Source organism: Prionailurus viverrinus, chromosome C1 (assembly GCF_022837055.1).
Source record: "Prionailurus viverrinus isolate Anna chromosome C1, UM_Priviv_1.0, whole genome shotgun sequence".
In the NCBI taxonomy this organism is placed as follows: Eukaryota; Metazoa; Chordata; class Mammalia; order Carnivora; family Felidae; genus Prionailurus; species Prionailurus viverrinus.
This window is the reverse complement of record NC_062568.1, coordinates 115,964,969-115,977,231: the sequence shown is the minus strand read 5'-3', so window position 1 is coordinate 115,977,231 and position 12,263 is coordinate 115,964,969. Positions and strand designations below refer to the sequence as shown.

Sequence of the window (12,263 nt, the reverse complement as noted above, 5' to 3'; positions counted from 1 at the left end):
GCGTTTTCCATGGTTGGATTTCTATTTACCTATTGAAACAGCTTCTCAGAAAGAATCCAGTTTGTAAGTAGTTCTCAGATATTTGCCTGGCATTGATATTCATTACACTTTTCCCCCCAATCTGCTACCTTAGTTTAGACATTTATATTGTTTCATGCATGCTTTATCTGAGCCTATTTTCTCATCTCTAAAATGGAGATGATAATACCTGACCTGTCTTTATCATTGGGTTGTTACAAGGTTCAGATCTAACAAATGTTTGTGAAAGACATATTTAAAAAATTATAAACATTTGTATACAAGACAACTGTTAAAAATCCAGGGTAGCGGGTACCTGGGTGGCTCAGTTGGTTAAGTGTCTGACTCTCGATTTCCGCTCGGGTCATGATCTCATTCATTGTTTGTGAGATTGAGGCTTGCGTTGGTGCTGATGGAGCAGAGCCTGCTTGGGATTCTTTCTCCCTCTCTGTCTGCCCCTTTCCCACTTGTATGTGTGCATACGCACACACATGCACTCTCTCTCCCTCAAAATAAATAAATAAACTTTTTTTTTAAATTTCAGGGTAAACTGGGAAGTTAATAAAATATAAAGTGATTATTGGGCCAAGATAAGAATGATGAACATTAAAGACAGTTTCTTTTAAAAAAAAAAAAAAGAATACTGAAATAAACTGGGAGAATGGATATTTTTGTAGAAATATAAGACTAAGTTTTATAATTCCATTTCGATAAGATTCTCATAGAAGAAAATTCTGTTAGCATTTTTAATCTGATGTCATATAATGTTTTTTAGGCTCGCAGCATTGAATGTGAAGTTTTAAAAAAAGATAAACAAATGAAGATATTAGAGAACAAGGTATTACCAAATCGCAAAAAATGTTTTTGAGAAAAGAGACTTTGTAACAATATATGTATGACTAGATTCTTTAGGAATCTTTACACTGTCTTGTAGAAAGAGATCTCAATTCTCCACTGAAGGCTTTAAGGAATAAGTTTGGATTTTTACTGCAGGTTTCTTTGAAGAGGCCATTAGTTCAGGAGTTTTGTACAGTGCTTCAAACAGCAAAGTTTCATTAAACTCCTCTTTAGTTATCTCTTCCCTTTCCCCAGATTTCACACTCTCAGCAGCTGTATTTGTTGCAGATATCTTTAGAGCAGCAAGATGCTTTTAAACATTATTGTTAGACTTTGCTCTCATTCTTATAATCAAGGGAGCTACAGAAAATTTTCTCGTCTTTTTATGTGAAGTTATGAAGTGTTTTTACTGCCTGGCTGTCCATCCCAATTCACTCTTCCTTTCTCTATCCCTCACCACACACTTGTCCTAAACTTGACCTTCCTTATAGTTGAGTAGTCCTCTGGAAAAGTATAGTTCACTCTCTGAAGTTCTGACCTCTAATAAGCAACACTGTTTTCTTCTACCCAGAATTCTGGTGAATAAAATTCTTTGTTTCTATGCACATGAATTATTTTATTTAAAATTGAACTGTGATTTCAAAAACTGTGATAGTTTAAATACTTTTCAAGAATTTTTGGACATCCTACCAAATATATTTATCTTCATTAGCCCTAAATTTGGAGATTATTTAAACTTAAAAGGAATGAAAACTTGTTATTTTAATTTTCATTAGCTTATTCAGAAAGAAGGGAGAGTGAGATGGGGCAGTCAAAATGACTTCAAAGTTGATAGTTTTGATGCCACTATCATTTTAGTAAGGTATATAATTTTTGGATGGTAGTAATGCCAATAATAAAGAAGGGTTTTTTTTAGGAATACCAGTATTTGAAGTCTTTTCAGGTCTGATTCTGCTTTTTGTTCTTTCTGCTGATTCTTTTGTGTTTTTTAATGATTCTTTGGAATTTCATCTATGGGATTTCTTTGAGGTTTGTATTGAAGTTGGGATCTTCCCCAAAAGATTTTCTTGGGAGCATTATTCACCAGGAACCATTTTAAATTAAATTCTCCATTTTTAAGTTTTTCCAAATAATAGAGATAGCATGAATTCAGCCTATAAACTCATATAAGGCCACCTCATGTCTACAAATTTCAGGGAAGATTTTGATACCTTTCACTTAGGTGTTAGCATCAAGACAGACAAGTTTTCTTACAGTACCCTTCTGTGTGGCAGATTTATTTCTTGTTTACATTTTCATAGGGTAGGTAGTCTTTTGAGTTTATGGCTTTATGCGGGGTTGTGTTATTGAATTCTTTACCTTTAGTGAGCTCTAAGTTTTATCTATCTCCCTTACCCTAGGTAGTTTCAACATACATCCTTAGCTGGTTTTGGTGCTACCCCCAAACCTACTATTATCACTTTAAATTATAATTTCAAGTAAGCAGATTACCTGTTTTGTAGCCATTTACTTTTAAATTATCAGGAAGGTTGTTCAGAGTATCTAGCTGGCTTTTCTGTCAAAATTGGAAGTAAGGAAAAATTATATACACAAATAGTTGTACCCGCTAATATGTTTATACCAGTAAAATTGCTGTGAAAATCACTTTTCTTTAACTTTTCTTCCGTGAAGTAGACGGTTTGGGGGTGGGGGATATTAAAAATGAGATAAATAAGTTACTTTAAACAACAGTGCAGTGTATTACTCAGCTTTAGAATAATAGCTAACTATGACTGCACGTGGGTTTTGCAGTAAAAATATTTAACAGAATAGTTTGTGCTAAGAGAGGTTAGTTCCCCCCGCCCCTTTGGAGTTTCTATTTTGATGGAAATTAGGACAATTTACAAAGTTGTAATGTCTTAGGACTGGTTAGAAATCTGTGCTACTTTTATGGTGCTCCAAATATTTCTTACCCTAATGCCTCCTGGTCCAATCATGCCTGTGTACTCAAGTGAAATAGTCTCTTAAAGTGAGATAAAAAAAAAAAAAGTGGTTTAGATAAGAGGAATTAGAATGTAGCTAGAACATAGAGTATCACATTATTTCCCTTCCCCAAATATAACAAGTAAAAGAGACTCAGAAATGAGAAATGGGGAATAATGAAATGGGGAATAATGAGTAATAATGGGGAACAAATTACAGTTAATCTTATCTCTGGCTGTAGCTTTTGAAAATCCAATTAATATAATACAGCCTTCTGTATAGAATTTACCAAGAGGCACATTTTCTTCATTACAATTTATACTTGATCACATAATTTTTGACATTAATGGAATTACTTAACCACATGATTTTTGAAATGACCTCTTTTTTACCTTATGCAATATTTTTGTTTAAAATTACTTATTTTGACTGGAATATTGAATAAAATAATTATAATTTCTCATAATTTGTAGTGTAACAATTTAAGGAAACAAGTTGAAAATAAAAGCAAGTGTATTGAAGAACTCCAACAAGAGGTATGTACTGATTCTCAAAATCAAACTATTAAAGGAAAACTATTTTTTTCACTATACTTTTAGAGAATAATGCTTTTCTTTCCTTTGGTAATTTCAGTCTAAGTCAGTGGCAGTGCAAAATTGAATCACTGAATGTAATTCTGTATTTTTAATTTTTTACAGAATAAGGCCTTAAAAAAAAAGGGTACAGCAGAAAGCAAGCAACTGAATATTTATGAGATAAAGGTATTTGGACTCTTTGTTTTTAAAATACTAGTAAGTAGATGAGAACTTAGGAATTTTAAACTTTTCATATTGTAGCAGTTATTTTCAGAAATTATCTTTTGAGTTTACAGGAATCCTTTTAGTTGTAATAGAGTACTTGTCTGTGATTTAGCTGAATTAAAATAATATAAGCAGCTTAAAATACATGAACGTGTGTGGTATATGTGTGTATTCATATTCCTTACCCATACCTCCACAATTGAGATTGAGTAGATTTTGGGGTGGAGTCTTGGAATCTACATTTTATTTTATTTTATTTTTTTAATTTAACTTTATTTTTTTATTTTTTTTCAGTATATGAAATTTATTGTCAAATTGGTTTCCATACAACACCCAGTGCTCATCCCAAAAGGTGCCCTCCTCAATACCCATCACTCACCCCCCCCTCCCTCCCACCCCCCATCAACCCTCAGTTTGTTCTCAGTTTTTAAGAGTCTCTTATGCTTTGGCTCTCTCCCACTCTAACCTCTTTTTTTTTTTTTTTTCTCCTTCCCCTCCTCCATGGGTTTCTGTTAAGTTTCTCAGGATCCACATAAGAGTGAAAACATATGGTATCTGTCTTTCTCTGTATGGCTTATTTCATTTAGCATCATATTCTCCAGTTCCATCCATGTTGCTACAAAGGGCCATATTTCGTTCTTTCTCATTGCCACGTAGTACTCCATTGTGTATATAAACCGCAATTTCTTTATCCATTCATCAGTTGATGGACATTTAGGCTCTTTCCATAATTTGACTATTGTTGAGAGTGCTGCTATAAACATTGGGGTACAAGTGCCCCTATGCATCAGTACTCCTGTATCCCTTTGGTAAATTCCTAGAAGTGCTATTTCTGGGTCATAGGGTAGGTCTATTTTTAATTTTCTGAGGAACTTCCACACTGTTTTCCAGAGTGGCTGCACCAATTTGCATGGAATCTACATTTTATAGAAGCTCTACATATTATCTGGCTGCCCAAGAAGTTTGCGAACCATTGATTTTGCAGAAACAAATTAAACTTAGGGAATGTCAGCTCATGATGTCAGAGCTCTAATTTGTTATCATATGCCCAAGTCTTTGAACAACAACTGACAGTACTCAAATAGTTTTCGAGTCTTGAATGGAAAACAATGGTTCCCGGTGTTTGAGACATGGCCCTTTTCTAGGAAAGCAAAAATATTACACCTTCCTGTAATACTATTTGAGATTAAAAATATATAAACATTGTGTTAAAAATGAAAAGAAGTCTCAAACTGCTGGAATTATGTAGAAAAGTAACTGATACATATATCCTATAAATCAGCCTTCTGTAGGTAGAATCAAGACAAATGTACAAAATCTTCATAGCAGCATTACTTATAGTAGCCCTAAACTGAAGATGACACAGATAACCATTAGCAGTATAAAAATAAGTCAATAGGAAATCACTCTAAGATGACCCAGATGATGGAATTAGCAGATAAGATCATTTATGTAGCTATTTTAATTGTGTTCAAAGATGGAGAGTATGATTATAATGAAATAACAAATGGGGAATCTCCATGAATAAATGGAAACTTTAAAAAAGAATCACATGGAGATTCTAAAACTGAAAAGTAAAATATCTTAAACTTCAAGTGTCCTAGTAGTAGATTGAAAATGGATGAAGAGAGTGTCAGTGAACTTGAAGCTGGATCAATAGAAATGATCAGAGAAGCACAGAAGAAAGATGGAGAAGAAAATAAAAAAAGGAATGGTACTTCAGTGGCCTGCGGGACAATATCAAGTGGTTTTAAGTGTGTAGTTGGAGACCCTAAGAAGAGGGTAGAGAGAGAATAGGTCAAAAGAAGGTTATTTGAAGGATTTCTGAAAAATTTCCCACATTTAATAAAAAACAGAAACTTGTAGATCTGTGGCTTTTATCAAATCCAGAGGAAGATAAACAGAAAATGATACCTAGGCAGGTGTATCTTAGTCAAAGTGCTAAAACCCAAAATAGAAACTTAAAAGCAGCCAGAGAAGAACATCATATTGCATATGGGGAACAATGACACAAATAAGGGCTGACCTTGCATTAGGACAGTGAAGGCTGGATGACAAAGGAATGACATCTGTAATGTGGTGCCAGAAATAAACCATCAAGCCAGAATTCTGTATGCAGCAAAAATAAGGACATTGAGAGTTACACTAATCGTTAAAGACCTGCTGAAGGAATTTTTTTCTGTCTGAAGGAAAATGACATCAGATGAAAACTTGAATCAATGGAAGGAATGAAAAGTACTAGAAACAGTAAATATCTAAATGAATACAAAAGGCTATATATTTTTCTCTTTTTTAATTTTTAAAATGTGTATTCGGCTTCTATAAAAAAATTCTATGTACAGTGCATAAGATATATGACAACCATGGCTCAAAGGGCAGGAAGGTAAATACAACTATTTTGTTGTAGGATTTTTACATGATACATGAAGTAGTACACTATTAAGTCCTTGTGTAGACTATAAGTTAGTGATACATATTCTCTCTAGAGCAGTCACTGTAAAATAATGGAAAGAAACAGTGAAAAGCCAATAGAAAAATGGAATGAAGAAAAAAATTTTTCCATTGGTTGTCAAATGATCCTTTATTGAAATATTTTTATTTACAGTTCTTCACCAGCTTAGCCCCACTGCTCACTATTGATGTCATGAGAGTGTCAGCCATCAACATTGCAGCCCGCAGATTGGGCAGTCAGCCCCCAAGATCTCTTTAATGGTTCCAGAGAGTTCTCTAGCAAAGATCGGTGCCACATCTGTCTGACTTTGTTGCCAATCTCATCAAAAGTGGTATTTCCACTGTGCTTAATATTTTTCTGCTGCTTTCTGTCTCTTGGCGGTTTCTTGATGGCTTTGATAATCAGGTCAGAGGCAGAAGGTACTACTTCAATCTGGGCCTGTCTGTTCTGAATGGTCAGTTTCACTGTAATCCTCAGACCCTTCCAATCACCAGTTGCCTTGGTGATATCATCACAAACCTTTTTTGGAGACAGACGTAGGGGGCTGATCTTCGGGGCTAGGACAGATGTGGCACCAACTTCTCTACCATTGCCCATCAGGTATACAACTTTCATCTCATTGGGATCAAACTTTACTGGCATGGTGACAGCAGTTGATGTTGGATGAATCTGGATTTGGGACCACCAAAGACAGTTGCACCTTCATCTCCTCCCAGCCAAAAGCCAAAAAAGTGGAAGACTAAAAAATTTTGATAAATCCAAAAGAGGAGGAGAACAAAAAAAGAGATGACATGAAGGCAAAGAGCAAAATGATACATCTGAATCAAGCATATCAATAATTACCTTAAATATCAATGAACTAAATAATAAAAAGAAAGGCAGAGATTGTTAGTCTGGATAAAAAATTGAGACCAAACTATATGCTACCTATAAGAGACATACTTTATTTAATGTAAAGATACAAGGAAGTTGAAAATAAAGTTGAAAAAGATACATTGTATACCATGCAAAACAGTAAGAATAGGAAAACTGGAGTGATTGTTTTAATAACACACAAAATAGATTAAGATAAAAGTATTATCAGAGATCCAGAGGGGCATTTCACAGTGATAAAGGCATTAATGTATCAGGAAGATGTAACAATCATGAGTATGTTTGTATTTTATAACAGAGCTTCAAAATACATGAAGCAAAAACTTAAACTAAAATGAATTATAATACACCTCTTTTAGCAATTGATACAACTAGTAAAAAATTGGTAAGAATGTAGAAATTCTGAACAACACCATTTACTACCTTGACTTAATTTGCATTTATAGAACACTATAGTTAAGCTGTGAATTATTTTGTAGACACATAGAATGTTTACCAAGAAAGACCATATGCTGGGCTATAAAACAAGTCTCCATATGTTTAAAAAGATTGAAGTTTTACAAAGTATATTCTCTAACTACAATAGAATTAAGTTAGAAATAAGTAACCTTAAGATACCTAGAGAAGTCTGAATATTTAGAAATTAAATATCACACTAATAAGTCATAGGCCAAAGAAGAAATTACAAGAAAAGTTAGAAATGATTTTAAACTGAATAATGATAGAAATACAGCATGTCAAAATTTGTGGCATGCATTTGGCAGGTTTTGGAAGGAAATTTATAAACAATGTTTGTTTTAGAAAAGAAATGACTCACGTTTTTATTCAGAAACTGAGAAAAGGTGAGCAAATTAAACCGAAAGAAAGTAGACAAAAGGAAATAGTAAAGAGAGATCAAAGAAACAGAAGAGAGACAAAGAGAAAAAAAAATGAAAAAAATCAATGAAGTCAAAAGTTGATTCTTTGAAAATATTACTAAAATTGATAATCCCTTAGCAGGATTGATCACAAAAATAATAAAACTCACTAAAGGTAAGAATGAAATAGGACATTAATATAAATATTATAAATATTGGAAAGATAATAAGGGAATGTCATGGACAATTATATGCCAATAAATTTGAAACTTAGATGACATGGGAAAATTTGGAAAACCTAATTTAATAGAATGGACACAAGATGAAACAGAAAATCTAAAGAACCATATATCAGCGATACTGAATTTGTCATGAAAAATTTCCTAGAGAAATATCCAGATCTGGAAGATCTCACTGGTGAATTCTAACAAATGCTTCAGGAAGAAATAATACCCGTCTTGGGGGAAGGGCAAAATGGGTGTTAGGGAGTAGGAGATACAGCTTCCTAGTTATGGAATGAGTAAGTCATGGGAATTAAAGGTACAGCATAGGAACATAGTAATACTATTGTTAATAGTATTGTGTGATGACAAATGGTAGCTACAGTTGTGGTGAGTGTATAGCATAATGTATAGAGACGCTGAATGACTTTGTTGTACACCTGAAAGTAATGTAAAACTGTATATTCAAAAAATTTTTAAAAATAATATCAGCCTTCTATGAACTCTTCCTAAAAATAGAAGGGGAACAATTCCCAACTAGTTTTTTTGATACCAAATCCTGGCAAAGACATTACAAGAATATCTTTTATTTTTTCGCTATCCCTTAAAAATATAGGTATAAGGGCGCCTGGGAGGCCCAGTTAGTTAAGCGTCCGACTTCGACTCAGGTCATGATCTCACTGCTCATGAGTTTGAGCCCCGTGTCAGGCTCTGTGTTGACAGTTTGGATCGTGGAGCCTGCTTCGGATTCTGTGTCTCCCTCTCTCTCTCTCTCTGCCTTTCTCATTTGTTCTCTGTCTCTCTCCCTCAAAAATAACATTAAAAAATATATATGTATAAAATCCTTAATATAATAGTAAATTTAACCTTGTAATGAAAACTATCTTACATTGAACGAGTGAAGGTTTATCTTGAGAAGGTAGTTTAAAATTTGAAACTATCAGTGTAATTTCCTGTATCAAGTAATAAAAGAGAACAATATAATCATTTCAGTGATTGCAGAAAAAGCATCTGACAAAATTCTGCACTCATTTTTTTTATTTTTTATTAAAAAAAATTTTTTTTAATGTTTATTTATGAGAGAGAGACAGAGTGTGAGCGGGGGAGGGGCAGAGAGAGAGGGAGACACAGAATCCGAAGCAGGCTCTAGGTTCCAAGCTGTCAGCACAGAGCCCGACGCGGGTCTTGAACTCATGGACCGTGAGATCATGACCTGAGCCGAAGTCGGACACTCAACCAACTGAGCCACCCAGGCGCCCCTGCACTCATTTTTTTAAAAATATAATTTATTGTCAAGTAGCTAACATACAACGTATACAGTGTGTTCTTGGTTTTGGGGATAGATTCCTGTGATTTATCATTTACATACAACACCCAGTGCTCATCCAACAAGTGCCCTCCTCAATGCCCATCTCCCATTTTCCCTTCTCTCCCATCCCCCTTATCAATCTTTAGTTTGTTCTCTGTATTTAAGAGTCTCTTATGGGTTTGCCTCCCTCTCTGTTTGAAACTATTTTTCCCCTTCCCTTTCCCCATGGTCTTCTGTTAAGCTTCTCAAGTTCCACATATGAGTGAAAACATGGTATTTGTCTTTCTCTGACATATTTCTTAGCACAATGGCTTCCAGTTCCGTCCATGTTGTTGCAAATGACTGGATTTCATTCTTTCTCATCACCAAGCACTACAGTACACTCATACAATGGAACAGCGTTTAGCAGTGAAAATGAAGGAAGTGTATTTACACACATAAGTATCTGAAATATACTGATGAATAAAAAAATGCAAGAAAGAAAAATAAACATACATTTACATAAAGTTCAAAAACAACTCTGAAATATTGGTAGATAAATATACAGCAGAACTATAAAGAAGAGCAAGGAAAAATGAATATTAAGGATATTTGTTACATTTGAGGGGCAGAAGGGGCAAACCAATGAAGAGAGGCACTCAGAAGTATTTATCAATATTGATACTATTCCATCTTAAAGTTGGTTGATTCTTGAGTACAGTATACGGTCTGATTCATTGTTAAATTACTTATACCTCCCTTCCCCAATTCTTGTCCCTGCCATATACCTACTCTTCATTTCTAATTCAGCTCTAAAGTAATAAGTGACTCTGGAGGGTGGATATGCTAATTCAGGTTTCTCTTTCTTTTGATAATTTCTGTGTTTGAATCATGTCTACACAACTCAGTACATTTTTGTACAAAATATATGAAAAAAATAGAAATCAGAGATATTAATTCTTTATAGAAAATCTCTTTAAGACTATGTCTTTCATGAAATCTATTTTTCTCATTTGCTTATGCTTTTAGTATCCTATCTAGGAATCCACTGCCAGATCCATGAATGTTAGCTCCTGTTTTCTTCTAAGAGTTTTATAGTTTTAGCTATTACAGTTAAATCTTTAATCTGTTTTGAGGTTTTTTTTTTTATGATATGTGGTTAAGTGTCCAGATTTATTTCTTTCCATGTGAATAGCAGTTGTCTCAGCAACATTTGTTAGAGTATTCTTTCCCCATTGAATTGTCATGTTACTCTTGTTGAAAATAAATTACAAATTGACCATAGCTGTATGGCCTTATTTCTGGACTCCCAATTCTATTGCCTTGATCTGTATGTTATCTTATGTCAATATCACACTGTTTTAATTATTGTAGCTTTGTGGTAAGTTTTATTATAAATTATTAATGAGTATGTGTCCTCCAACATCATTCTTTTTCAAGATTGTTTTGGCTATTCAGGGTCCCTAATAATTCCATATAAACTTTAGGATCAGCTTCTATATTTTCTGACAAAAAGATAGTTGGGATGTTGGTAGAAATTTTATTGAATGTATCAAAGGGCAGTGTCAAAAGAGTGAAAGGCAACCCACAGGATAGAGAGAATATTAGCCAGTCATATACTTGGTAATGATCTAGTATTCAGAATATAAAGAACACTTCCAATTCAGCAACAAAAGCCAGTCACAAAAGGACAGATGCTGCATGATTCCACTTTTTTGAGGCATGAGTCAGATTCACAGAAGCAGAGATTAGAATGGGCAAGGGGTACGGGGAAATGGAGAGTTCCTCAATTTGTATAAAGTTTCCATTATGTAGGATAAGTTAGTTCTAAGATCAGCTGTACAGCAGCAGATGGTACAGCATGGTACCTACAGTCAACAATACTGTATTGTGAACTTATTCATTTAAGAGGATCTCACGTTAAAATGTTCTTAATAGCAAAAAACAAAGGGATAGCAGGAAACTTTTGGAGGTGATGCATTATGTCTTATCATCTGAATCGTGGTGGTTTTACGGTATATGCATATGTCTAAATTTATCAAATTGTATACATTATGTGTAGTTTTTTTTATGTGTATCAGTTGTACCTCAGTAAAGCTGTTTGTTTTGGTAAAAGAGCAGACTTTTCTTTGAGTCACATGGATGTTCTATCCAAATGGAGTACTTACTATAATAAACCTAAACCTGAGACTAAATAAATATTGCTGAGGAATGGATTAAAAAATATATATGGTTGCTTTTAAAACATTACTTGCTAAGACTACATACATACTTCGGGGTAGAAGATAGATTTTGTGAAAAATAAAGCACATCTCACCGTATAAAAAATGTAAGAAAATGATCTAACCACAATTGCAATGAATAAGTAATCTTTTAAGATTCACAAAACCCCAAAATGAATAGAGAATATTTTTAAGTAATGCACAGCATTTACTAATGTTCATGTTATTTTCTTTGCTCAAAGGTCAATAAATTAGAGTTAGAACTAGAAGTTGCCAAACAAAAATTTAAAGAAATGACTGACATCTATCAAAAAGAAATTAAAGACAAAACGATATCAGAAGAAAATCTTTTGGAAGAGGTAGGAAAAACTGTTTGAAAATTTGTTATCTTAAAACTATATTTTTATGGGGCGCCTGGGTGGCTTGGTCGGTTAAGCGTCCGACTTCGGCTCAGGTCATGATCTCACGGTCTGTGAGTTCAAGCCCCGCGTCGGGCTCTGTGCTGACAGCTCAGAGCCTGGAGCCTGTTTCAGATTCTGTGTCTCCCTCTCTCTCTGCCCCTCCCCTGTACATTCTCGGTCTCTCTCTGTCTCAAAAATAAATGAATGTTAAAAAAAAATAAAAAAAAAACAAACCCCCCCCCAAAACCCTATATTTTTATTAGCACTTTAAGAGAAAAGCAATTCTTATTTTTAAATTATGATTTTTAAAATATTTAATAAATTTATATGAG

The 12,263-nt window shown here is 34.0% G+C and overlaps 1 protein-coding gene and 1 pseudogene across 2 annotated transcripts in view; one reads left to right on the top strand and one right to left on the bottom strand.

Annotated features, from left to right (window-relative positions):
* The window catches only part of SYCP1 (synaptonemal complex protein 1), a 118,559-nt gene that overhangs the window by 61,414 nt on the left and 44,882 nt on the right, over positions 1-12,263 (top strand). Inside the window, exons 22-25 of one of the 2 annotated variants that reach the window (XM_047870822.1) lie at positions 794-856; positions 3,291-3,353; positions 3,516-3,578; positions 11,773-11,889. In XM_047870822.1, the coding sequence (XP_047726778.1) occupies positions 794-856; positions 3,291-3,353; positions 3,516-3,578; positions 11,773-11,889 (306 nt within the window). The remainder of the gene's footprint in view (positions 1-793; positions 857-3,290; positions 3,354-3,515; positions 3,579-11,772; positions 11,890-12,263) is intronic. The other variant, XM_047870823.1, reaches the window with a different exon arrangement.
* On the bottom strand, positions 6,271-6,711 carry LOC125172569 (60S ribosomal protein L12-like; annotated as a pseudogene).